We start from the raw sequence: 27,445 nt of genomic DNA on the forward strand, positions 1-27,445 counted from the left end.
GATTCCTTATTTTGGACAAATGTACACATGGGGTGTTAATGGTTTATAGAAAGGCATCAGAGTGGGTGAAGTGATGTATTTATTCTTTTGATCTCATGATGGTTGACATGTACCCCAAGACATCAGGAAAATGAACAGAATTTGAGTATTAAAGTAGGTCAGCCACTGCTGTGAAGGTCTTCCTTGACTCGGTCTCGCAGCAGCTTTACCTCACCCGGCCCATCTTGCCCTTACCACGACCTTTGGCACTGAAACATGCAGGAAAAAGTCTTTAAACACACAGAACATCAGCATACAGGGTGTATTTGGCTTGTGTTGCAGTAAAAGCAGTAATCCTAATCATTAGTGTTAGGGCAATTCTTTCACAGGTTCAGACGTAAATATTTCGAAATGTTTTTTTGTTCTTTGCCCTAATGTTGTGGACTTTAGTTGAACATGTCCTTTGCTTCTTAATTTTGACTTTACAGCACTTTGAGGGCTGATTTTAGGTCAGGTCATATTTAATAAATGCACTATATGATTTGTCTTCATTATAATATGGCTAAAAAGCCTGTTGCTTAACTTTTATGCCTCTTTCAAAAGTAACAAAATTACCCTGCATGGACTTTCACTTAGACTGGCAATTTAAAATGTCTAAAACGCTTCTGAATATATTTGTTGTATTTATTGCAGTAGGATAATCTCACACACCAAAAAATATAACAAACAAATGATAAATATATGGATCTGCAATTCGTGGGTCTGTTTTTTTCCTCCAAATGCCCTGGCAACATCTTTGGTATCATGAACTCTGCAAAATACCAGGACATTTGGGTCTTTCAGTTGTATAATGATCTAAAGCGTATAGTCAAATCCATAGAGAAATGGTTCCGCAACCACAAAAAAAAATCTCCCAAGACCACCGGACTCTTCAGACCTAAATCTTACAGAAAACATGAGGAGTAAGCTGGAGAGGACAGCATGAGAGGAACCAGGAATGTGCATAGAAGAAGGGTCAACGATTCCTCGCTCTGTAAGCTCCAACTTGGTGGAATACCTATTGAGAAGACTGTTCTGTTTGCGGAAGGAGTTGTGCAAAGTATTAACAGCAGGAGTACCAAGAAGTAATTGGCACCAGTAATTTTATAAAACATATTTAGTTTCTAAAGAGATTTTTCCCCCAATGAATCTGTACTCAAATTGAAAGTTCTGTTCGATCAATTTGTTGCCTTAGAGGGAATGAAAAGAATAGCAGGTATTTGGTGAAGAGACATTATTTGAATGTTTCCAAAACAGATTCAAGATTAGGTTTTAATTTTTATTCAGAGCTGAGAACTTACCTCTGGTGGTCTTGAACGCGACAGAGAAGTTGGTTAATCTGCAAGGAAACAAACCTTAAGTATCTAGCAGCGTGCAGAAAATCATGGAGGTACAGAAAGGATTTCCATTAGAAGCTAGCATAACCTGCATATTATTTATTTTTGACATATAAGCAATACCTTAAACTGTGACCAAAAACAAAATGAAGATTCTTCTTTTGTTTTGCCAGACTTACATCATATTTCTGTCTTTTGAGTTTCTCGCTGAGATCAAACTTCTCCGACTCCAAGCCCCTCAGTGAATCCCACAACTCTTTGGCCTTCTCCCTAAATTCAGACAAGTCTTAATTTCTCTTTTTAAAGGCGTATAACATATTCAAGTTTTTGAAACGAGACCAATATTCTGGGGCATATTGAACAAAAAAAGAAGCCCGCTCGTCTCATACTTAAGTTTGTCCTCATTCAGATGATCAACAGTGAGAGGCTTCCTGCGTTCAGCCAGGATCTTCTTCTTCTTCTCCCTCTCAGTTTGTTTCTTGCCTCCTCTCCTGGTGTCACTCTGCATTCATCAGATCAAGAGCAAACAACTGTTACCCAGATGGGCTTCTTTTTATCCATGAATCATAAGATAACGGGGAAAAAAACAATATTGGATGGAGTTTAATTTGAATAGAATAGAATAGAATAGAAAACTTTGTCTGTCCCAGATGGTGACAGAAATTCTTCTTTGACAGGGCTCCACCAACTGTATTTCTTCACTTAAAATACAATAAACATTTTAAAAACGTACTTAAAAAACACATTAAAACACATAAAAGGGGCTGTTAAAAGCAACCGCTAAAATGTGTTAAAGTACAGTTCTTATTTCAAAGGGTTCAAGGTGGATATTGCAAACAAAATAAATGACTTTTTGTAAATGGCGTTACGGGCCACGTTCTCCCTGACAGGAGCTGGAACGAGTGATGGAGGGTATAGGAAGGATCTTCTGTGATTAAGGTGGCCTTCCTGATCACAGAGTGGTTTTATAGTTTAGAAAGGTTGTCTAAATTAAAAAAAACAATATCAATGATACCAAAATTGCTGCAATGCCTGTCATGAATTTTTTTTTTGTAAAGATGTATATACAATTTTAATACAAATGTAATAAATATTTTAAATAAATCAAAACATGATAACTGTTTATACAAAATAAAAAAAATTTAAAATCATGAATTGAAACTTGAATTCTTTACGTGCTAAAAGCACACATAGTTGTTTCAGTATTTAATTATTTCATATCTCACAGCAGTCCATCGTTTGTCAACATCTGATATGTCAACCTGCACAGCTATTCAACTGCAGACCAATCAGCTTTGTCTATGGCGGTGTTAACCCCGCCCACTGAAAATGATAGGTAAGGCTGATGAAATAATTTCACAGTATGCTGCCAAACTAATAAATACTTAAGTAATTGTATATGCTTTTAACATATAATGTATATACATTAAAAAAAAAAAACATTTAATTACTTAATTATCTTTTTCAGAAATTATTGACACAGTAAAATATTTATGGTTGAAATTGTTTTTACAAATGAAAATAATTATGCACGTTAGTAATATTTATGACTAACTGTGGCACTTTTAGCCCTCCATATGTGAAAATACATTCAGCTATCATTTCATTTGAGGATGATAAAAACTTCATTCAATTAAAATCAACTAATTAAAACGAATAAACTCTTTAACTTTTTTGACACACCTACTTGTTTTTAACTTGTCAATATACTTTCAGTGAAGATGTGTTATGATTGCAATGTTTTCAAAGCTGTTTCATCATTCAGATCCAAACTTTTAGCCAATTAAAGTTCAAATGAAGACCTTTTGTCCGGCGCCGTACTGCTGGCTCATGTTTGAGAGGGCTTTCTTCTTCTTAGCGTCATCATCCAGCTTCTTACGCTGCTCTTCTTGCTCCTTGCGCTCCTTCTCGTCCTGCAGATGAATTAAGAAGAACAGAAAAAAAAAACCTCTCTCTATGCTGTCAGGTATTAACTGAGCAAAGTGAAGAAGTGAGTACATGTACAGAGAAACCTTACAGCAAGTCTGGCCTGCCTCTCCTTCTCCCTCTCTGCTCTGATTCTCTGCTGTTCAGCTCTCTCAGCACGACGATTCTCCTAAAACATCCGCAACACACACCAACAAACACACACAAACACAAAAGATTTACAGTTAGAGCTTATTAAAGAGTCAAATAAACCTGACTCCCCTAAAACAGAAATGCTCACAATTCTGTTAACAAGGGCGATGAGCTCCTCTTCCTCTTTCTTCCTCTGAACAAAGTGAGCTTCAATCAAAGCCTGGAGCTCACCCAGATCTTTCTCCTGTCGCTTCCTGTACATGTCCTGACAGCAGAAATGGAACGAAGGGCCATCTATTAGAATATCTAATAAAATTCAAACTACTATACTTAATATATACTTAGTAAACTTACATCAAAGTCTACTTTTTCACCTTCAGGCATCTTTGGGGCTGTAATATTTGTCATGAACCTACAGAGGGTAAAGATTTGTTACTACACTATATATCCTGATGGAAGTGGACAAACTGCTAAAATAAAAAGAAACTAAACTTACTTGGGCTTGGGTTTGGATTCATCTGAAAAAAGGAAAACATTCTATTCATGAAGGAGTTGTATGTTTTTTACAACAAATATATATCATTAAATATAAATCTTTAAGATCATTGTGAGTCAGTTATTGAAAACACTTAAGCATATACAGTGTTCTGCAAAAATATTTACACCCCTTTTATTCCACATTTTGTCAAAGTAAAACCACAAGCAACTTCTTTTTAGGGTAGTGATTGACCAACAGGGTACAAACACAAATTGGAAAATGTAACCTGCGCATGTATTTTGCCCCTTTTACTCCAATACCCCTAAATAGAATCCAGTAGCACCAATGGACTTCAAAAGTCACCAAAATAATAAATAGAGCCCATCTGTGTGTTCTTTAATCTCAGTATACATACAAGAATTTGTAAAAACATTTGATAGAGAACAATAGTGAACAAAAAGCATCTTGAGGTCCAAAGAACAAAGCAGGCAGGTCAGGGATAGAGTTACTGAGAGGTTTAAAGACCGGGTTGGGTCTCAAAAAGCAATGTTCAGTCCATCGCTTCAAAATGGAAGAGTATGAAACATCGGCAGAACTACCAGGACATGGCCGTCCACCCAAACTGACAGGTCACACATTAAAGTAGCCAAAAAACCCGTGGAAACTCTGGAGAAACTGCAGATGACCACATCCCAGGTGGGAGGACCGTTGTTAGTTCCATTTTTAATGGGAGAAAGGCAAGAAGAAATGATTTACAGCCAGAAGAAGTCCTGTTTGCGGATTCCAACAAGCCATGAAAGGGACATAAAAATGTATCTTTTTGGCCTAAATGCAAAACGTTGTGTGTCACTGAGAACTAACACTACACCTTATGCTGAACACCACCCCCGCCCATGAAATATGGAGGTGGCTGCATCATGCTGTGGGATTGCGTTTCTCCAGCAGGGACAGGGAGGCTGGTCAGAGTTGATAGGAAGGTGGCTAGAGCTAAATACAGGACAATTCTAGAAGAAAACCTGCTAAAAGCTTTAAAAGACTCAAGACTGGGGCAGAGACTCACCTTCCAACTGGACAATGGTGCTTAATGTACGGCCAGAGCTACAATGGAATCGCTTCGATCAAAACATATTACTGTATTAGGCCCAGTCATTTAAATAAATCCCATTGAGAGTCTGTGGCAAGACTTAAAATTTGATTTGATTCATAGATACAGGAAAAAAAAACTGAATACAAATCTGTTTGAAAAAGTTATTTGTTAAATATTGTTTTACTTTAACTTCACAATTATGTCCTACACAAGTGTTGGCCTGTAGGGGAAAATACCAATAAATTGTGGTTATAATGGGAGAAATTGTGAAAAAGGGTATGAATACTTTTGAAAAGGCACAGCTAGCAATGCAGCAGTCACAAAATGTTTTATTATTATTTTGTTTTATTTATCTCAGAATATCCCAGATCTTTGAGTTGCCCAGTTCTTCTGAATTATAAAAGATGGTGTGAGAACACACACCTTCTCAAAACCTGCCATTCTTCAGTGAAAAGGATTTGTCCAAAGGTCAACGGTGTGTAAACCCATGTGTTCATGTGCGTAGGACTGGAGCACTCACCCACCACAAGTAAAACCCCAAAACTTTTCACATATTGAACTGGCCCGCAACATCATCAACAACTTTCCGTTTGTTTCTGGCTCTCTCCTCATGAGCTTTATTTATATATTTAATTTTTCACACAACGTTGGGACTAATAAGTGTGAGGATTGTATTCTACAGCATGTAGGGTATGGACATATACTGGTCCTTCTCAAAATATTAGCATATTTTGAGAAAGTTCATTATTTTCCATAATGTCATGATGAAAATGTAACATTCATATATTTTAGATTCATTGCACACTAACTGAAATATTTCAGGTCTTTTATTGTCTTAATACGGATGATTTTGGCATACAGCTCATGAAAACCCAAAATTCCTATCTCACAAAATTAGCATATCATTAAAAAGGTCTCTAAACGAGCTATGAACCTAATCATCTGAATCAACGAGTTAACTCTAAACACCTGCAAAAGATTCCTGAGGCCTTTAAAACTCCCAGCCTGGTTCATCACTCAAAACCCCAATCATGGGTAAGACTGCCGACCTGACTGCTGTCCAGAAGGCCACTATTGACACCCTCAAGCAAGAGGGTAAGACACAGAAAGAAATTTCTGAACGAATAGGCTGTTCCCAGAGTGCTGTATCAAGGCACCTCAGTGGGAAGTCTGTGGGAAGGAAAAAGTGTGGCAGAAAACGCTGCACAACGAGAAGAGGTGACCGGACCCTGAGGAAGATTGTGGAGAAGGGCCGATTCCAGACCTTGGGGGACCTGCGGAAGCAGTGGACTGAGTCTGGAGTAGAAACATCCAGAGCCACCGTGCACAGGCATGTGCAGGAAATGGGCTACAGGTGCCTCATTCCCCAGGTCAAGCCACTTTTGAACCAGAAACAGCGGCAGAAGCGCCTGACCTGGGCTACAGAGAAGCAACACTGGACTGTTGCTGAGTGGTCCAAAGTACTTTTTTCGGATGAAAGCAAATTCTGCATGTCATTCGGAAATCAAGGTGCCAGAGTCTGGAGTAAGACTGGGGAGAAGGAAATGCCAAAATGCCAGAAGTCCAGTGTCAAGTACCCACAGTCAGTGATGGTCTGGGGTGCCGTGTCAGCTGCTGGTGTTGGTCCACTGTGTTTTATCAAGGGCAGGGTCAATGCAGCTAGCTATCAGGAGATTTTGGAGCACTTCATGCTTCCATCTGCTGAAAAGCTTTATGGAGATGAAGATTTCATTTTTCAGCACGACCTGGCACCTGCTCACAGTGCCAAAACCACTGGTAAATGGTTTACTGACCATGGTATCACTGTGCTCAATTGGCCTGCCAACTCTCCTGACCTGAACCCCATAGAGAATCTGTGGGATATTGTGAAGAGAACGTTGAGAGACTCAAGACCCAACACTCTGGATGAGCTAAAGGCCGCTATCGAAGCATCCTGGGCCTCCATACGACCTCAGCAGTGCCACAGGCTGATTGCCTCCATGCAATCCATGCATTGAAGCAGTCATTTCTGCCAAAGGATTCCCGACCAAGTATTGAGTGCATAACTGTACATGATTATGTGAAGGTTGACATTTTTTGTATTAAAAACACTTTTCTTTTATTGGTCGGATGAAATATGCTAATTTTTTGAGATAGGAATTTTGGGTTTTCATGAGCTGTATGCCAAAATCATCCGTATTAAGACAATAAAAGACCTGAAATATTTCAGTTAGTGTGCAATGAATCTAAAATATATGAATGTAAAATTTTTATCATGACATTATGGAAAATAATGAACTTTATCACAATATGCTAATATTTTGAGAAGGACCAGTACATTCACACCCTACAAGCCCACCCCTCGTATGCATACACGTACATATTATCACAGGACCTTAGTTGCACAAAGGACTAATTTATCTCATTGCCCATTTCCACTTTGCTAATGTATATTGCACTTTTTTCTATTTAGGTATTTTTATTTGTATTTCTTTATGTATGCTCTACATGCCTCTTTTAATTGCCCCCCTGGGGATAAATAAAGTTTTTTCAATTTAATTTAATTGAACTGAATACCCAATACATGGTACTGGGGTGTGTCTGGTGAATCTAGGCTTACAGAATAAAAGAGGAAAAGCATGGATGTTCTAGAAAAGTGAGGGCATCTCATGGAAGCAGCTTATTCTTTCGAAACAGTGCAGACTAAAGTGGATGTTCACAAAGTTCATAAAACTGAAGGTTTGTAAACACTCATTTGCACATTACCACCATAAAACATAAATTCAATGAAGCCAGGGTATATAGCGCTGATAGGTGAGACTGATGTTTATCAATGACATGAGTTGCCAATGGATCTGACAAAGTGTCCCAGAAAATTCAGTTACAGTAATCTCAAATATTCATACCCATCCCAGAACCAGGAAGAAAAGCACCACAAATACCCTGTATACATTTATTTTCAGCCATAGTATGTTCCTCTTTGCAACAGCTGCAACAGCTGAAGGTATAAAAGAGGCTGATCTTCAATCAGGAGCATTTCAAAAATCAGCTAGGCATTGCTAACAAAGAAGGAAATTGTTGAAAGGCCTCAGTTTGAGTCCATCATAAATATAAATATCCTAAAATAAAAAAAGGAATTGCAGCTGGTTGAAAAAAGTGTATAAACTGCAAGAGACATATAATATTATATAATTAATAATAAGTTGTAGATAATATATTAATATAGATCACGTATGTAAACTGCCAATTTTCTTACCTTCTCCCTCTCTTCAGAAAGACAGAAACACACACACACACATACATACACACACACACACACACACACACACACACACACACACACACAAATAGACATTAACAAAAGACATCTTCAATAAAGTACTTTACATTCACTAAATGAATATTTTATTTTGCACAATTGTTTCACCAAAAGTAGCCAACAGCTGAAGTAAAACTGATTACATACTGAGCCTCCTCGCCCGCTACTTCCTCTGTGTCCGACATTTGGTTCAGGTTGAGCTCTGCAAAATGGACTCCCATCAGACTATATTTACACTGGCAATTATTTCTGATCATTAAACAACACAACAGAGCTGGCAACAGCTCACAGGGAACTCAATATTGGAGTTAGGATTGGATTAAATATCAGAGCGCTGGTAAAAGAAAGGGATCATAAAGCCTTTGTCACCCGAAAAATAGACATAAATGTGTCCTAAAATGATACAATGATGACAAAAATGTTTTTTTGTGTATGTTAAAAAGCAAATAATACAGTGATGACCTCCAGATTAGATGAAGCTTTAGATAAATACAAAACTATTTTATAATCCATTCATGAGTATTTTGAATGCAAACACTCATATGTCAATTAACCACTCATTTTCTATTAATTATGAATATTTGTTTTGCAATGCCAATAAGAAACATTAGTGAGAAAATCAAAGTGACTCCAAGAGAACAGGCAGAATAAAACTGTGAAAGACTTAAGAAAAGTTTCACTGTGAAATTCCTAATGAGGATCACAAACTACGATTACAAGCAGTAAAATAATTGAATTCACAATTTTTTTTTTTAATGATCTTTCTGATCAGTCTTACCTGTGACCCAGACAGAGGGAGTTCAGAGATGAGCAACTTCAGACTTCAGCTCCTTGAGCTTCACCAGCAGGCTGAGCATCAAGGAGACACGGTCCAACCCTCCCTAGTCATGTGACTGCTGCACCCTATGGCTTACCAGTCTATTGTTAGGAAGCTGGACATCAGAGCGCTGTTTCACTCACACACACATTCTGCAGGTGTATTCCTGCTCTGGTATAACATCATGCAGCCATTTAAACTTTCACCACCTCCTCAAATTTCAACAAGCCATAATTTCACCAGTGGTTTGAAGGGACAAGGTCTTGGTGGTAAAAAGTGATGCAACAAAACCAAAATACTTTTTTTCATTTTTTTTATTGCCAAAACCAATATTGTCAAAACAAATCAAGCAAGGCAATCAACCACAACACCATTTGGGCAAGATTAAACTACTGTAATGTGCACTGCTGACATTCGATCTTAATTACAGGTTTTCAAAAAAACAGGTTGTTGGTGCAGATGATAAACCAATAGATCCATAGATATCCAACGTATCACAGACTGAGCTACAGTACAAAAAAAGGTGGCATGTAAGGATTCTGTTGCTATCTGCACAAAACGTGAAGCATTTTGTATAACCAGGAGCAGTAATAGACAAAAAACTCAGTGGTCTGTTTGATAAGCTTAAAATGGTCCTTACTTTAATAGAAAAACTGATCTGTTGTGCAACAGGAAAAAAGATTTGTTAAAGAAAAACATATTCATTGGAAAACAAACTAAGTGATACAAACAGATTTCAAACATTTAGAAGCTATATAGCTCTTTAAACTGATGGCCTCTAACTGATCTACAGAGCATCATCGTAGAAGGTAATAATTTTACCGAAACACATGTATTATATACAGGCTTTTCTCCTAATATCCAGATGACGGGCTGTCTCCAGGAGCAGTGTCATAGTCAAGTTAAAAGTGTTAAGACTAAGTTAATGTTACTCTATGTGATGATGACAGCAAAGATCGTTTAAGTCATAATTAGGCCTGCGTCTCTTTCTACATAAAATAACATTTGCAAACTCGACTTGGGTGACAGTAGTAGTGCTGTTGGGGTCCCCCAGTTGGTTTGGAGGACCTAAGAAGTTGCTAAGTTCACTTATTCCTTGGGCCAGTTCTTGTGAAGAGTAACTCCCAACAATGATGTCTGAAGATTACCGTTATTGTTCTAAATAAATTATTTATTTATTAAATGTTCATTCTTGTTGTAACATTTCTATGTCATATTGTAATGAGTTGAATAAGTGGTTATGATTCCTCTCTAACAGTCATGGCAGTAATCTAGATAGCTGGAATCAGGTGTAATAATTTCAACTTCACCTTGATTGGGGTTAAAGGTCATTATATATGCAACAGTGCAGAATTACTGATACTACAGAGCGTGGATGGTAGCTGATGCTGGTGACGTGCAGCCTGGATCCTCTGTTCCCGTTCTGGTGGGGCCTACGTGGGAATTATAAGTGTGGTGAAGGGTAAAGGAGCACGAAGGAGAGCAGAAACCTTTTCAGTCAGGAAACAACTTTCACCAGTTGTTTTTTTTTTTGTTTGTTTCAAGCCTGCAGAGAGTAAGACATCAGATCTATTAGTCACTGCATCTGCCAAAGTTGCTATGTATAGATTCAAAAAGTTTAGTGGGTTTGAAACAGCATTAGTCTCAAGGTCGTTAATCAAAACCTTCCCACCCCTTTTTCCTTTGTGAATATACTTTTCTGGCTCAAGCTAGCACTTTTTAGTCACTTTAACTACAAAGTCAATACAAGTGTTTTTGTGGTTGAAACTTGGTCATTTGCCCTTCACTTCATTCCTCAGCTGTCATTACTCATGAAGACACTGGAAGGGAACAAACAAGGATCACTATTTATGGCTGAAGCTGACACCTGACAAACGCTTTTCCATTTACAGTGCATCCAGAAAGTATTCACACCAGGTCACTTTTCCCACATTTTTGTATATCACAATCTTATTACTAAATGGACTAAATTCAAAATAGACAAAAAAAAATCACACATGTATACTTATCTGCAGTCTTTTGTTAATTTACTGTTGAAGCACCTGTGGCAGCAATTACAAGCACAATTCTTGTTGTCTATGTTTTTACAAGTTTGGCGCACCCATTTTGGGGTATTTTCTACCAGTCTTTCTGCAAATCCTTTCTAGTTCAGCCAGGTTGAATGGTCAGTGTTGTTGGATAGCCACTTATAGGTCTTACCAGAGATGTTTTGTTGGATTTCAGTTAGGGCTTTGGCTAGGCCACTCAAAGATATGAGGAAAGAGGTCACTGTCAGTCTGGAATACACCATGGTCCTTCTATATGAACACGGCTCCCAGTTTCTGCCTCCAAACAACATCCCCACAGCATGTTGCATCCACCATCATGCTTTACAGTAGAGACAATGATGGCAAGGGGATGAGCTGTGCCTGCTTTTTTGCAGACTAGACAACTGGAGTTAAGACAAAAACGTTCTGTTTCGATTTTTATCAGACTCGAGAATTTTGTTTGTCCTTTTCTCAAAACTTCTAAGGTGCATTTCTGCAAAATTCAAGTAGTCTGCCATGTCTGCCACTCTATCAGCCTGATTTGTGGAGAATATTAGCAAGGGCTGACCTTCTGGTTCATCCTACTATCTCCACAAGATAACCATGGAGCTCCATCCAAGCGACCCTTGGGTTTTTGGTCACCTCTCAGACCAAGGCCCTTCTTTCTTGATTACATATTGTGGTGAGGGGGCCAAGTCCAGTACTGGTAGTGCTTTGACTTTTTGCTTGGTTTCTGCTCTGATATGCTCTGTCAGCTGTGAGGTTATGTAGACAGGTTTGTTCTATTCCAAATAATGTTCAATCAAATTTACAAAAAATGTCTGATACATGTTTTCACATAACGGGATGTGTTGTGTGGATTGTTTTAAAGAAAACTTTACTCAAACGGTGTTAGAATAGGTCTGTAATGTTATAAAATGTGGAGTCTATCATATGTGGAAAAATTCAAACACTGCGAAGCCTTTCAGGATGCACAACATATTGTTCACACCTCAATTGAAAGTCATATCAATATTTATTAAAAATAAATCTTCAATATCATAATTTGCACAAATTTATGGTAATTTCACTGGTTTAATCTTGCCCTGTGTAGCTGTTCAATAAAGTTAAAGTCTTAATCATTACAATGCGAATAAGCCTGGTGAACAAGGCTGACTTGCTGCACAAAGTGTTAGTAATCCTTCCCAGCACTCAGGTTTAATGTGAAAATCAAACAGCTGCACTCTGGTATGCCTGACAGCTTACTGGCTCTCTGCAACCCAGGTGGCACTCAGTGAACAGTGTGCTTCAAAAACACGACAGATACGTCAGGAGTCTGGAACTTTCTTTATACTGGGAAACAAGGTCATGGTGAACGTTTTTAAATATAGGCCTTGGTGCCACAGATCTGAACCTGTGCCCAAAAATCCTCTGCAGGAGATCTGATTTACAGAGAGCAGCTTCTCTTCTATTGTAGGTGGGCTTTAGTAGTAATGGGCTTCCTATGGTGTATAAATCAGTCATAGCTTGCTCTTCTTACCAGGCATATGACAGGGAAATATACTTCAACAAGACTGATAAAGGTAAACACTGGTTTAACATGAACTAACACATTTGCAGAGAGAACTAAAACTGATCTGGCCCTTCATTTGACTCAATTAGTAAGGTACCTTTTTTAAATCAACATTGATAAGTAGAAGTAGGCAAAATTAAACTGACACAAAGTCCTTCACTTAAGCCCAGTAAAAAATCACATTATTGTTTTTGACCTTTGCTTTTTTTTAACCAAAAAACATTAGCATAATGCTGAAGTGGACAAAAAGGATACTTGTTTTTCAAATTCATTTGCAAATGAAAAAATTTGAAAAGTGTGGCAGGTATTTGTATTTAGCCTCCTAAATCAATGCTTTGTAGAACCACATTTCACTGCAGTTATAGATGCTAGTCTTTTGGGGTAAGTCTCTACCAGCTTGAACCATTCGGAGACTGAAATGTTTATCCATTCTTTGCAAAATAGCTCAAGCTCAGTCAGATTCCTGCTGAAGGACAGCACCTCCACAGCCTAATGCAGCCACCACCGTGTTTCATCATTGTGCTGATGGGTTCACAGTGATGTGTAGCTTTTACACCACATGTTGTGTTTAGCATATTGGCATGAAAGTTTAATGAAGGTCTCATATGACCCAAAGCACGTTCTTCCACATGTTTGCTGTCTTCCCTACATGGCTTGTTTAAATAACTCCTACGACAACTCAGTTGGTACAGCCATGACATCCAGACTGATGTCATAACAACAAGTATAGGTAAAGAAAACTGTTTAATGCAAAGGTTATATGGTTTAACAATGTTTAAAAAGCTTTCTGTTGAGCTAATAAGAAAGGTTTGAGTTTTAGTTGGGTTGTGGATCCTCTTCTGAGTAGGTCTAAGCTAGACTCTTCCATTAGAATAACTGATTCCCTAAATCCGTACTGCTCTGAGTGCTGTATGCTGAAGGTAAAATACAATTTGCTCATTAGTAATCAGCACAACCATTTTTAAAATAATTTTAAAGGTACATTTATCATGCAGCTGCTTTATCAATTTTGCCTCTACTCTAAAACGGCATAGATGTACTTTGGGATAAATAAATCTCATGGATAAAGGTATTTTGGGATATGTGTATCTGTTACTCACAGTTTCCGTTTTCCTAATTAAACTTGCTTTTTCCTCCGACCGCCACCTAGAAACAAGAATGACAGCATGAACTAATGACATAAGCTTGCGTTTTACTCCAGCTATGAAGGATCTTCATAAATTATTTCAGTTTAATTCCGTTTTTCATATAGTGTCAACTCACAACATATTGTTTGAAGGAACTTTAAAAGAAAAAGAGGTCCAATTCATTTTTAGTTATGCAAAATACAATTCTGCCCGAGTGTATTTTATATCAGTCCAATTCATTTCAATTCAATCATATAGGCCGATTCAATCCCAATAACACCCTGTTACATTATCAAATGTAGTCATAGCAAGCTGAAGAGAGTTTGTCCATTAACAATGCTAGATAGACCAAGCATACCTTAGTTGAATTTAGCTCCTAAAACTAATACTTTTCCAAACAGCTATAACTTAGTTATATTTAGGAGTCATTTTGGTTGCTGTATGCACATTAAATGTCTTAAAAGTCACATAAAAACCCAAGAAGCCTGATGGATTTTATTAACAGTTCTACATCAGCAATTATCCTTGAAGACATCAACATAAAGCGTGCCTGTGTGTGCTACCTTGGCTGGTGTAGAGGCTCTTTTGGTTTCCCACATGCCACGCTTACCCACTTCACCTGGTTTGGCTTCCTGTTACATTAAAGGAACTCAATATTAGACAAAGAAGTGGATTTAAATAAGCATGTGAAAACACATAAATTTAAAATCTTGATCACAAAAATGGCGTCCTGCAGAGCCGACCCCAGGCTGCATGGGGTGCAATATAATTAAGAGACCTTTAACTGCCATTGCTAGTCACTAATCAGCTGATTTTCCCTGTAGACCACCAAGGATCATATTGGGAGCAATCTGGCGGTCAGTGTGAACGACATGTAGTTGTGATTTTACAGTATTAAGCTGTATTTAAAATTCAGATGATGGACCAGAATGAATTGCATACAAACTTATGTTGTCATTTATAGCACTGTTTTGCAAGCAGCATCAATGAAACATGTACATACATGAGACTGGAAAATTGGTCTGATTACTATTGTGCCCAGTTATGTCAAATGTTGCTAATTTGCAACCTACCTACATTTTTCTGTTGTATGTACGATGTTTAAATTATATTCATATAGACATTTTCTTTCAAAATGTTCAATTACCATTTCCACTGAATTTAGCATCTGCTTTATGGCAAAATAAAGCAATCTAAGGAAAACAAACAAAAAAAAACCACTTATTTTTTTACATAATAGTAAATAAATTCAGGCAGTGAGGGAATAACGTAGAATAAAAAAGAAATTGCAAAGGCAACAACAAATAGGAAACATACCAAATAAACCCAGAAATAGTAAATGACAGCCATCCTCTTAGACTGCTGTGTAGCCTTTTCCCATCAGGGGGAAGTATTGCTGCAAAAGTTTCAGCACGCGTAGCCAACAAGTCCCACCCTGGCCAACACATTTGACCTCAAAGTTATTTTGCTCATAAATTGTGCTTTAGAACAATGTGACACGTAATTCAGAAAGGCTGCCGTAAGGGGATATGGTGTGATGTCTCCAGAGAAGCTGGTGGGATTAGCAGCTTGTGTCCTACTTCTGGAAAAGAACACATTGTGCACCGAGTAGAGGTTCTGAAGTGACACAACTCATGTATTCACAGGTACCATGTGGAAATAAAGTAAATGTGTCTCTCAGTTTCTCATGTTTCTTTGACTTTTTTCTTTTGTCAACATTGTGATGTAGAATTATAAGTTCTTTGTTTGAAGGTAATAAGAATAAAACAACTCACTGCTGCTTAGTCAAGTACATAAAGTTAAAGTGAACCTAAAGTATAATGTTTTGAATGTTAAAAACAAAACACCAACACAGAACTGATCCCCAAAAGGTTGCAGCATTGGAAGTATGTTCTTTTTCTGGAAGAGCCTTTCATATGTTTTGATAAAAATACACAATAAATCTTTGAAAAGCTGTGAGGAATATAAAGGGAACTGTGATAGCAGATGCTGTTGGTTAAACAGCCCATGTGGGGTCACCAGACTACTGTCGCCTCCAACGTTCACTCATGGAGCTCTGATACAAAAAGACCGATATGTTGACGTGCAAAGGAAGAAATTAGCGTGCACAGAATATCAAAGGATTACTATTACAAAGCAACACGGGTGTCTTGTTATAGTTGTATGAAGAAAAGGATTTATCAGGTCTTACTGCTGGCTTTGCAGCTGGTGGTGGTGATGTTGCTGCTGCTGGAGCTGGAGCTGAAGCCGGAGCTGGAGCTGGTGTCTTCTCTGTTTCTGCTGGCTTTGCCTTCAAGCTGTTGACGCGTCCTGCCACACTTCCTCTGATACCAACCACATCCTGAAAAAGTTGGGAGAGATTCTTACCTTTAATATTTCTTCTGATGTTAGATAACCTATCTAATCCTGTCAGACATTGCACCTCACCTTGTTTGCAGGAGCTGGACTTTCAAGGGGGCTGCTCACGATGCCTTTCTCCCACATGCTTTTGATGTTACGTGTGCCTCCTGCAGGAATATCAGCCAAAGGAGACTTGGGGGATTTCACCTCTTTGTTTCCCTGTGGGACAAAAGCCAGGAGTCCAAATCTTTCATATACAGGTCCTTCTCAAAATATTAGCATATTGTGATGAAGTTCATTATTTTCCATAATGTCATGATGAAAATTTAACATTCATATATTTTAGAGTCATTGCACACTAACTGAAATATTTCAGGTCTTTTATTGTCTTAATACGGATGATTTTGGCATACAGCTCATGAAAACCCAAAATTCCTATCTCACAAAATTAGCATATTTCATCCGACCAATAAAAGAAAAGTGTTTTTAATACAAAAAACGTCAACCTTCAAATAATCATGTACAGTTATGCACTCAATACTTGGTCGGGAATCCTTTGGCAGAAATGACTGCTTCAATGCGGCGTGGCATGGAGGCAATCAGCCTGTGGCACTGCTGAGGTCTTATGGAGGCCTAGGATGCTTCGATAGCGGCCTTTAGCTCATCCAGAGTGTTGGGTCTTGAGTCTCTCAACGTTCTCTTCACAATATCCCACAGATTCTCTATGGGGTTCAGGTCAGGAGAGTTGGCAGGCCAATTGAGCACAGTGATACCATGGTCAGTAAACCATTTACCAGTGGTTTTGGCACTGTGAGCAGGTGCCAGGTCGTGCTGAAAAATGAAATCTTCATCTCCATAAAGCTTTTCAGCAGATGGAAGCATGAAGTGCTCCAAAATCTCCTGATAGCTAGCTGCATTGACCCTGCCCTTGATAAAACACAGTGGACCAACACCAGCAGCTGACACGGCACCCCAGACCATCACTGACTGTGGGTACTTGACACTGGACGTCTGGCATTTTGGCATTTCCTTCTCCCCAGTCTTCCTCCAGACTCTGGCACCTTGATTACCGAATGACATGCAGAATTTGCTTTCATCTGAAAAAAGTACTTTGGACCACTGAGCAACAGTCCAGTGCTGCTTCTCTGTAGCCCAAGTCTGGGGAATGCGGCACCTGTAGCCCATATCCTGCACACGCCTGTGCACGGTGCCTCTGAATGTTTCTACTCCAGACTCAGTTCACTGCTTCCGCAGGTCCCCCAAGGTCTGGAATCGGCCCTTCTCCACAATCTTCCTCAGGGTCCGGTCACCTCTTCTCGTTGTGCAGCGTTTTCTGCCACACTTTTTCCTTCCCACAGACTTCCCACTGAGGTGCCTTGATACAGCACTCTGGGAACAGCCTATTCGTTCAGAAATTTCTTTCTGTGTCTTACCCTCTTGCTTGAGGGTGTCAATAGTGGCCTTCTGGACAGCAGTCAGGTCGGCAGTCTTACCCATGATTGGGGTTTTGAGTGATGAACCAGGCTGGGAGTTTTAAAGGCCTCAGGAATCTTTTGCAGGTGTTTAGAGTTAACTCGTTGATTCAGATGATTAGGTTCATAGCTCGTTTAGAGACCCTTTTAATGATATGCTAATTTTGTGAGATAGGAATTTTGGGTTTTCATGAGCTGTATGCCAAAATCATCCATATTAAGACAATAAAAGACCTGAAATATTTCAGTTAGTGTGCAATGAATCTAAAATATATGAATGTTAAATTTTCATCATGACATTATGGAAAATAATTAACTTTATCACAATATGCTAATATTTTGAGAAGGACCTGTACATATACAGCAATGCACAGATTCAGGGTCAGCAATTGAAAGTATGTTTGTCTTATACATAAGATGACTGTTTTGGATATTTTAAAAGACATTGTGGTGTGTGGTGTGTTTCTTTGTCTTTTGCTGTCTCCATGTGTTTTGTGAAAGGACCGATGTGGCGAGGGGGTTGAAATCAGCCTCACCGATATTTAGTAGAACCATTGTTTGCTGCAACAAGTCTTTTGAGGATCACAGCTTTCCGTATCTACAGACGAAAACTTGTTCATTCTTTGTTGCAAAATAGCTTGGTCTCAGTCGGATTGGTTAGAGCACATTAAGGAGCATCAAGTTCAGGGTCTAGACAAAGATTCTCAATGGGTTTAGGAAATTAACTTTGACTGGGCCATTCTAATACACAAATATGCTTTAAGTTAAACCATCACACTGTAGCTCTGACTAGGTTCAGCATCATTGTCTTGCTGTAAGGGGAACCTCGACTCTAGCCTGAACTCTTTGCAGCCTCTACTGGGTTTTCTTCCAGGAATGCTCTGTGCTTAGCTCCATCCGTCTTCCCATTAACTTTAACCAGCTTCTCTGTCCCCACTTAAAACGATATCCCCTCATTGTGATGCAGCCACCATCAGATTTCTGGAGTGCCTCACTAATAGTTTTCTTTTCAACAGATTTTCACAACTGAACTGTGAATCTTCGCAGCTCAGAGTTACCATGCTCTTCTTGGCTGCTTCTCTGATTAATGTACTTCTAACCCAGCCTATATGTTTAGGTGGATGACATGTCTTAGTAGGTTTGTTTTCTATTTTTGGGTGATGGATTGAACAGTGCTCTATAAGATGTTTAAAGCTTGGGATATTGTTTTTAAGAATAACTTCACTTAACTCTGCTCTAGGAGTCTCCACTGCTTTATCTGTGGCGTTCCTTGGTCCTAAAATCTCAATGAAATCATCAGAAGTTGTGGTTGTAATTAGAGTATAACTTCAATGCACCTTATGCTATGTCTAACTTTACAGAATTTATTTGTTTTTATTTTCAGCAAGAATTTAAATACATGAATTTCCAGTAATGTTTTTTTATTTTTTGTTGAGGGTAAATTTACTAATATGTCTCACCTGAATGGCAGAGGTAAACTGTTCCAATCTGTTACCAATCTTGGGCACCAATGGAGTATGCGACAACCTGGTTGGGCTGTTGGGTGGATAAAAAAAAGGTCTGTATGTTAGTGATGAAACAGTGACTGGTTCATTCATTTATATTTATTCATGTATTAGTAATCTTGTGTCCCACCTTTTCAGAGCTGACTTGTTCAAAAATTCGGCTTTTTCCCCAATCTGCACAAGACAGCATTGTTGAAAGTTAACAGTGCATGTCAGCAAGCAGGACTTGTTGACACACAGAAACAGAATGGACCAACTGAGCTGGCTTATAGAGACAGACACATCTGCTGATGTTGGATGATACCTTTCAGATGATACATTTTTGGACTTTTTTTTAACTTATTTTTTACTCATTTTAAGTCACATAATTTTGAAATATTTTTTTTCTGATCTACTAATTAAGGTAATTTAACTTTAGATATGCATTTTGGTGTTTAAAAAACAGGATGTCCGAATAATACATTCACAGGATAATTTAAACTTAAAACTGTATAGGAGCACAAATAGCAATCCTTTAACCTTACAGGTCCTTCTAAAAAAATTAGCATATTGTGATAAAGTTAATTATTTTCCATAATGTCATGATGAAAATTTAACATTCATATATTTTAGATTCATTGCACACTAACTGAAATATTTCAGGTCTTTTATTGTCTTAATACGGATGATTTTGGCATACAGCTCATGAAAACCCAAAATTCCTATCTCACAAAATTAGCATATCATTAAAAGGGTCTCTAAACGAGCTATGAACCTAATCATCTGAATCAACGAGTTAACTATAAACACCTGCAAAAGATTCCTGAGGCCTTTAAAACTCCCAGCCTGGTTCATCACTCAAAACCCCAATCATGGGTAAGACTGCCGACCTGACTGCTGTCCAGAAGGCCACTATTGACACCCTCAAGCAAGAGGGTAAGACACAGAAAGAAATTTCTGAACAAATAGGCTGTTCCCAGAGTGCTGTATCAAGGCACCTCAGTGGGAAGTCTGTGGGAAGGAAAAAGTGTGGCAGAAAACGCTGCACAACGAGAAGAGGTGACTGGACCCTGAGGAAGATTGTGGAGAAGGGCCGATTCCAGACCTTGGGGGACCTGCGGAAGCAGTGGACTGAGTCTGGAGTAGAAACATCCAGAGCCACCGTGCACAGGCGTGTGCAGGAAATGGGCTACAGGTGCTGCATTCCCCAGACCTGGGCTACAGAGAAGCAGCACTGGACTGTTGCTCAGTGGTCCAAAGTACTTTTTTCGGATGAAAGCAAATTCTGCATGTCATTCGGAAATCAAGGTGCCAGAGTCTGGAGGAAGACTGGGGAGAAGGAAATGCCAAAATGCCAGAAGTCCAGTGTCAAGTACCCACAGTCAGTGATGGTCTGGGGTGCCGTGTCAGCTGCTGGTGTTGGTCCACTGTGTTTTATCAAGGGCAGGGTCAATGCAGCTAGCTATCAGGAGATTTTGGAGCACTTCATGCTTCCATCTGCTGAAAAGCTTTATGGAGATGAAGATTTCATTTTTCAGCACCTGCTCACGGTGCCAAAACCACTGGTAAATGGTTTACTGACCATGGTATCACTGTGCTCAATTGGCCTGCAAACTCTCCTGACTTGAACCCCATAGAGAATCTGTGGGATATTGTGAAGAGAACGTTGAGAGACTCAAGACCCAACACTCTGGATGAGCTAAAGGCCGCTATCGAAGCATCCTGGGCCTCCATAAGACCTCAGCAGTGCCACAGGCTGATTGCCTCCATGCCACGCTGCATTGAAGCAGTCATTTCTGCCAAAGGATTCCCGACCAAGTATTGAGTGCATAACTGTACATGATTATTTGAAGGTTGACGTTTTTTGTATTAAAAACACTTTTCTTTTATTGGTTGGATGAAATATGCTAATTTTGTGAGATAGGAGTTTTGGGTTTTCATGAGCTGTATGCCAAAATCATCCGTATTAAGACAATAAAAGACCTGAAATATTTCAGTTAGTGTGCAATGAATTTAAAATATATGAATATTAAATTTTCATCATTACATTATAGAAAATAATGAACTTTATCACAATATGCTACTTTTTTGAGAAGGACCTGTATATTTTGCTATTTGGAAGGAAATGTTTAAGGATTGACAAATGATGCTGGTTTTTTTTTTTTTTTTTACACGCTGACATTCTTTACAGTATAATGGTTTATTTTATGTAACTTCATTTGTTACTTTGTCATTTATAGTTTCCAAACTTGCAGAAATTCAAGGTCAGGCTTCCGGTTTAATGTAATATTTTATTTTACTCTGATGTATTTTGCATATTTGCAAAGAAAGAAATAAGCCAATGTTTCTTCAGTAACCTCGCCTCTTGCTCTCCACATAGATGACTATATGTACTGAAAATGATTGAAAATGACTAATATACATTTGCAACTTTTTTCAGAAACCACATGCTGTGTGGTTTGAATTTATGTTAAATTTGAAAGTCTTTTTCTCCAAATCTCACCTTAGAGGAGCCTTTGGGACTGATGGTGAAATCAGGTTTTGCTGCTTCCTCGCCCATTTGTTTCTTCTTCTCTGCAGCCTCTGCTCTTCTTTTCTCTATCTCTTCCTTCATCCTCTTTCTCTCCTCCTGTTATAAAAATCCCAGCGTGTTGTTAAATATAATCGAATTGTATGAATTATAATTCAGATATTGCCAGGTCAAGCCTTGATTTAGTCTTTTCAAAATGGCTATGTATATTTAGCCTGTGTGTTTTAGGAAGAAAAGACATTGAACAAAGTTTTAAAAAGTTTTAGTGGTAAACCACTTAAAACTGCTTATAACTGCAGATCTAGAGGTTAGTCATTTGAATAAGAAAGAATGATGGTACACAGGTTTGAATTCTTGGTCAATCATCTCCATTCCAGACAGATATGATATTTGGGAAGCCCATTCTAGACGTTTGATGTTTGTCCACTTTATTCATTCCAAAACCAGTTCTGATGCATTTTTGGGATCATTTTTCTGTTGAAACACCCAGGTATATCCTAGCATTGATGATCAGACGTAACCTATGACTATCAGAATAAAGGAAATTGGTCAGGATGTCAAGCGAAATCCAGGGAACTTAGAAACTGAAGGATGCTGGAACCCAGGTGTCACTGTCCACAGGGAAGTGGGTCTAACATCAACATGGACTAAGAAAACAAAGACATGGCAAGATCAAAAAAGCCTGATTGTAATTTACAGCTGCTGGTATAGACAGGCCAAATGCCTTTTAGAGGAATGTTTTATAGTCAGAGAACACAAAGATTACGCTAGGTTGCCTCATTGATAGGAATGGTGTTTGAATGGGTCAAGATGAGGCTTTACACCTAAAAACACTGTATCACCAAGCATGGCGCATGGCATAGTGGTAGACTGTGCAACCCATATATGGAGGCCTCAGTCCTCAGGGCAGCTATCCTGGGTTTGAGTCAGAACCCCAGGAACCTATGCCGCATGTCTTCCCCCTCTCCACCCCCCTGTCTGCCTACTCTGGAAAAATAACTAAAATAAAGGCCTCTAGTGCTGCAAAAAAAAAACAACAACAACAACAACACAGTACCACCTATCAAGCATGGTGATGGTAGCATCATGCTGAGGGGTTGTTTCACTACCAGTTGTACTAATGCATTGCACAAAGTTGGAAGAGTAATGAAAAAGGAAGACTAGATTCATTCCTCAACTTTACCTGCAATCATCAGTGAGATGGTTGAGGCTTTGAAACATCAAAGTGTTTCAACAGGACCCTGACTCCATGTAACCCTCTTACTAGAACTGCAAATATTTCCTTTACAAGAAGCACACGTTCACCTGCTCCTTGGCTTTCTTTTCCTCTTGCTCCTTCTTCCTCTGCTTCTCCTCCTCCTCCAGGATTTTCCTCCTCTCCTCTCTCTTCCTCTTTAGCTCCTCCAGTTCAGCTTCTGCATTGTGCTGCTTCTGCTTCATCTTCTCGAGCTCCTCGGTTTCCGTGTTGTTCCGTCGCTGTTTCAGCTCCAGCAGCTTACGCTCTGCCTCCTGACGCTCAGCATCATCTGCCTTGCTGGAAGGAACACTGTCCCTGCTAGCACAGTATTGTAAATCCATTATTTCTACCAGCACTGAACATTAAAGAGTGTCGAATTACAGTAGGTCCTCTGTCAGCTTAGCATTAATTTTGTGTATCAGTGACTCTAATTCAAGTTTATTTACATGGAGCGTAAAAGTAAAAAAGTGGAAAAAACTGCTATAGATGTGCAAAACACATTAACACATTATTTGCCCGTCCAATAATAATAATAAAAGTGTGGGGAAACATTTTTTCAAGTTTTACCTTGATGTTTTTTCTGTTTTCTTCAGTTTATTCTCAAAGATGGCTCCATTCAGTTTGGGAGGTTCATTCTTGAATAAAGAGGAAGAACTAGTTACACATATTACCTAAGCTGAAGGAAAAAACACAGTGCAAGTGAGAAATGTCTATACCCTCATCATAGACAAGAGTATCATCTATTGTTGAGATATATCTGTTTTTTTCAGGATGAAATGATCATAGAGACTGTAGTCTGTAGGACCTGGAAGATTCTGGAACATCACTGTTCTTGTCCACAGTGAAGCCAGTTTTAAATTGCTATGACCCAAGAGGGTGCTGATCAAGAATGAAGCCTGTGTTAGAAAAACTTCTTTCAGGCTCAATTGAAATTTGCAGATGTCAAAAAAGACAAAGATGTCCAGATGTCTTCTGGAGAAAATATTTATGAAGAGACAAAGATTGAGCTATTTGGCCAGATTGATGAAGTCTGTTTGGAGGAGTGACGTTGTGGGTAAGCACGGTGGTGGCATCATACTGCTATGGAGACAGTTTTGCTGTCACATGCACTGGAGCATTGCACAAAATGGGTGAAAAAAACAGATCATAGTTGGGTTTTTCAACAAGAAAATTAAACCAAATACACAATACTCAAATAGCCCTAACCCAACTGAAAATATATGGCCGTCCTTAAATGTCTGGCTCAGGCCAGAAAACTAACCAGTTTAATGATCTCTACCTAATCCTAATAAGAACTGTGGTCAAATATCTGAATTATGCCACCTTGTTAATGACTACAAAAAGTTTATGGTTTCTTTGCAGTTTGCTAATGGATATTTATCCAGATATTAATGGAGCTGTTTGTCTATCTTTATGCCTGTATGTAGGATTCTGGCTCTGTGTTTGTAGAACGTCCAGAACAACTTTAAACTTTCCGACCCAATTCCGGTTATCTAAAATAATTGAAGTTATCTTCGTAGCACCCATTCATAAATTCAAACATATTTATACCACCAAAAAAATATACATTTTTAAAGGTGTATTTCAATGCTGATGCCCATGATCAGGGTATGTAAACCTTTGATTGGTACTTTAAATACAAAGAACTACTAGTTTTGCTTTACCTTCTCTTTGAAGCCAAGTTTCTTTGGTTTCTCCTCCTAGACAGAAAAGGAACAGACAGATAAACAATGATAATGACTAAAGCATTGTAATCTATGGATAATAGCAGCTCTTCTATGAATGTGATGATTCTGAGACTGCCCTGTGCCCTCAGCATAAAAACAGAATAAATCTGATAATCTATAAAATCAAAATAACTGTCTTCTAGTGTCTGTTATAATACAAATAATGTTTCTTCCTTAATGACAACCTGAATACTGGAGTTTTTGCTGTAAGTCACATTCCTACCTCCTTTTTCTTCTTCTTCTCTTCGGCCTCTCTCTTTTTGCGATTATCCTCCTCTTCTTTTTTCTTCTTCTCTTCTGCCTCCTTTTTCCTCTTCTCCTCCTCATCTTTCTTTTTCTCCTCCATCTCCCTTTTCCTCCTCTCCTCTTCCTTCTGTTTCTGTTCTGCGTCTTGTTTTCTCCTGTCTTCTTGTTTCTTCTTCTCTTCCATCTCCTTTTTCAGCTTGTCCTCTTCTTCTTTTTTCTTCTTCTCCTCCAGCTCTATCTTCCTTAGCTTCTCCTCCTCCTCCTTTATCTTCTGGTCTTCAGTCTTTTGCCTCTGTTTTTCTTCTTCTTTTCTCATCTTCTCCTCCATCTCTTTTCTATGTCTTTCCTCCTCTTCCCTTTTCAGCCTTTCTTCCTCTTCCTGTTTTAGTTTTTCTGCCTCATCTTTCTTTTGTCTCTCCTCCATCTCCCTACTATGTCTTTCCTCTTCTTCATCTTTCATTTTTTCTTTTATTTCCTTTCTTTCTTTTTCTTCTTCCTCTTTATTGTGCTTCTCTTCCATCTCCCTTTGTTGTTTTTCCTCATCTTCTCTTTTTTTCTGTTCTTCCTCTTCCTTTATTTTCCTTTCTTCTTCTTCTCTCTTTGCTTTTTCCTCCATTTCCTTTTTCTGCCTCTCTTCCTCCTCCATCCTTAGCTTTTCTTCCACTTCTTTGCGTTGTCTTTCCTCCTCCTCTTTCCTCTTCCTTTCTTCTTCCTCCTTGTTTTGATCAGGAACAGCTTCCTCCTCAGCATCATTCTTCTCTGAATCAGGTTCCCCAGGCTCCACTTCAGTTGTTACCTTCTTCTCTTCAGTCTCCTAAAAATAAGTTACATATGAACATTCTAGTAATATGCTGATATCTATAAAGAGAAAATAGCTATTTCTTCTTTTCTATTACTATTAATACTTATACATGAAAAATACAATCACTTCTTATCTCACCTTCTCATCCTCCTTGTTTTCCTCTTCCTCCCTCCCCCAAGAGTTAATTTCAGTATCTGTGACTTCTTCCTCAGCAGACTTCTCCTCTGTTTTCCCATCTTCCTCCTCTGTCTGTTTGTTGCTGTTGTTAATGGAGGATTGCTCCTGCAGGCTGTTGTCCATGCCGTTTGTGGAGATGATTGAAGGGTCAAGGTCCTTCTGCCTCTCCATAGCCTCCTTCATTCTCTTCTGCCTGCGCTCTTCCCTCTTGGCCAGACGCTCCAGCAAAGCCTGGTCGTCCTCTGCTCCTCCAGTAGCAGTTGTAGAGGATTCGATCTCTGTCACGCTGAAAGAACATGAGTACATTTTTTCATAAGACTTGAAAATTTTTACATAGGTTCACAGTTCTGACTACAATCAAATGTCACATCAATGAGTGGATGCTTTATCAGCTTTGGTGAAACAGAGAAAATGCTTTAGCCTTAAACTGCGGAGGCTCAGAGTGAATTATTGTTGCCAAAATAAAAAATATCCTTTATGAAAAAACCTTTTACAGAAAACATCTTTGGTAGCACTACATAATACAGCCTGCACCTCCCAGGAACTTCCAAAATATTCCTGGATGTTTTCAGGTACTTTCCAGACCTTTCATGAAACTAGCCTGTTAAAACTTTCAAGGGCCACTGCTTCAAAAGTTGTGGGATTGTTTATGATCCATTTATTAGATTGCGCAAAGTGGCACCATTTAAATAGATAACTGTTCTGGTGAGTGTGCCCAGTAGTTTTTAACATTGGTGTTGCATGGGATGTTATACTAACTGATGATTACTAGCACACCTTAAAAAAAAGTGTTTACTTTATGTTGACAGTATTCTTGCAATGATAAACACAAAAATAAGCAAAGGTTACAGTACTCTACTGTTAACATATGAACAGCTGCATTGGAAATATTGGTTGTAAGTTTCCATTACATAGAATATAAATCCCATGTCTATCTAAAAGGCCCTGGGAAATTAGCTTTCTTGTGCAACTGTCCTGTACCTGTTAGCGTTGATCAGGTCCATTGTCCCAGACTCCTCCATGTCTCTCATTTTCTTTCTTTCTTCTCTTGCACGTCTCCTTCTCTCCCGAGCCTCCTCATCATCATCATCATTACTGTAAACACCCCTTAAACAACATGCAAACAGAACATGTTCACATTAACAGCAGAGAAATAAATCTATTAGTTGTTTTTTTTTCCAATAAGGAGGAGTTTATTCTAACAGTTAAACATTATGGATTAAAAAGCAAAGATTTATGTCACTTCATTGAAAAAAGGATTTTCCAACTTGTGAACCATTAATTAGATGAGTGAGTCTGTAAGATGTTGAAGAGAACTTCTTTTCTGGAAAAAACTAAAAATACATTGAGCAAATCTAAGGTATTGCCTCCTTCTTTATAACAAAAACAAAAGACCTGAACAGCAACAGTACAGGGGCGGATCTACGGGGGCGAATGGGAGGCAACTGCCTCCCTGCTGTAGAGCCTTGCGCCCCTACTTTTATGTCCTTAAAATATCAAGAATCACTAATAGCCTGTTTGTCCAAAAGCCTCTTACAACCTTCACATTAAACATTAAGTAACCGAAAAAATATTTATGGGTCGCTATGGCAGGCACCTGTTACTCTCCACCTGTAAACTATATACACTGC

General features: G+C 38.7%; 2 protein-coding genes across 5 annotated transcripts in view; both read right to left on the bottom strand.

The window, feature by feature from the left end:
- Positions 1-61: 61 nt before the first annotated feature.
- tnnt2d (troponin T2d, cardiac) lies at positions 62-9,185 on the bottom strand. Its single transcript, XM_047391942.1, has 12 exons — positions 9,055-9,185; positions 8,424-8,478; positions 8,214-8,224; positions 3,910-3,931; positions 3,768-3,825; positions 3,562-3,678; positions 3,373-3,450; positions 3,158-3,268; positions 1,745-1,857; positions 1,535-1,625; positions 1,320-1,357; positions 62-248 (listed from the first exon to the last, which is right to left on the bottom strand). The coding sequence occupies exons 2-12, from the start codon at positions 8,459-8,461 to the stop codon at positions 206-208; spliced, it is 720 nt and encodes a 239-aa protein (XP_047247898.1). The 5' UTR covers positions 8,462-8,478; positions 9,055-9,185; the 3' UTR covers positions 62-205.
- A 204-nt stretch (positions 9,186-9,389) lies between these two features.
- The window catches only part of LOC124884171 (caldesmon-like), a 34,325-nt gene continuing 16,269 nt past the window's right edge, over positions 9,390-27,445 (bottom strand). For 3 of the 4 annotated variants that reach the window (XM_047391903.1, XM_047391920.1, XM_047391910.1), the window contains exons 3-16: positions 26,796-26,921; positions 25,776-26,100; positions 24,813-25,649; positions 24,527-24,562; positions 23,430-23,497; positions 22,931-23,180; positions 21,599-21,724; positions 19,247-19,290; positions 19,072-19,147; positions 16,227-16,358; positions 15,991-16,140; positions 14,363-14,431; positions 13,773-13,818; positions 9,390-10,639 (exon numbers count right to left, since the gene is read on the bottom strand). In XM_047391903.1, coding sequence (XP_047247859.1) covers positions 13,786-13,818; positions 14,363-14,431; positions 15,991-16,140; positions 16,227-16,358; positions 19,072-19,147; positions 19,247-19,290; positions 21,599-21,724; positions 22,931-23,180; positions 23,430-23,497; positions 24,527-24,562; positions 24,813-25,649; positions 25,776-26,100; positions 26,796-26,921 — 2,272 coding nt within the window. In that variant the 3' untranslated portion in view covers positions 9,390-10,639; positions 13,773-13,785. The remainder of the gene's footprint in view (positions 10,640-13,772; positions 13,819-14,362; positions 14,432-15,990; positions 16,141-16,226; positions 16,359-19,071; positions 19,148-19,246; positions 19,291-21,598; positions 21,725-22,930; positions 23,181-23,429; positions 23,498-24,526; positions 24,563-24,812; positions 25,650-25,775; positions 26,101-26,795; positions 26,922-27,445) is intronic. The other variant, XM_047391929.1, reaches the window with a different exon arrangement.

The sequence above is a fragment of the Girardinichthys multiradiatus genome, chromosome 2, assembly GCF_021462225.1.
Source record: "Girardinichthys multiradiatus isolate DD_20200921_A chromosome 2, DD_fGirMul_XY1, whole genome shotgun sequence".
Classification (NCBI taxonomy): Eukaryota; Metazoa; Chordata; class Actinopteri; order Cyprinodontiformes; family Goodeidae; genus Girardinichthys; species Girardinichthys multiradiatus.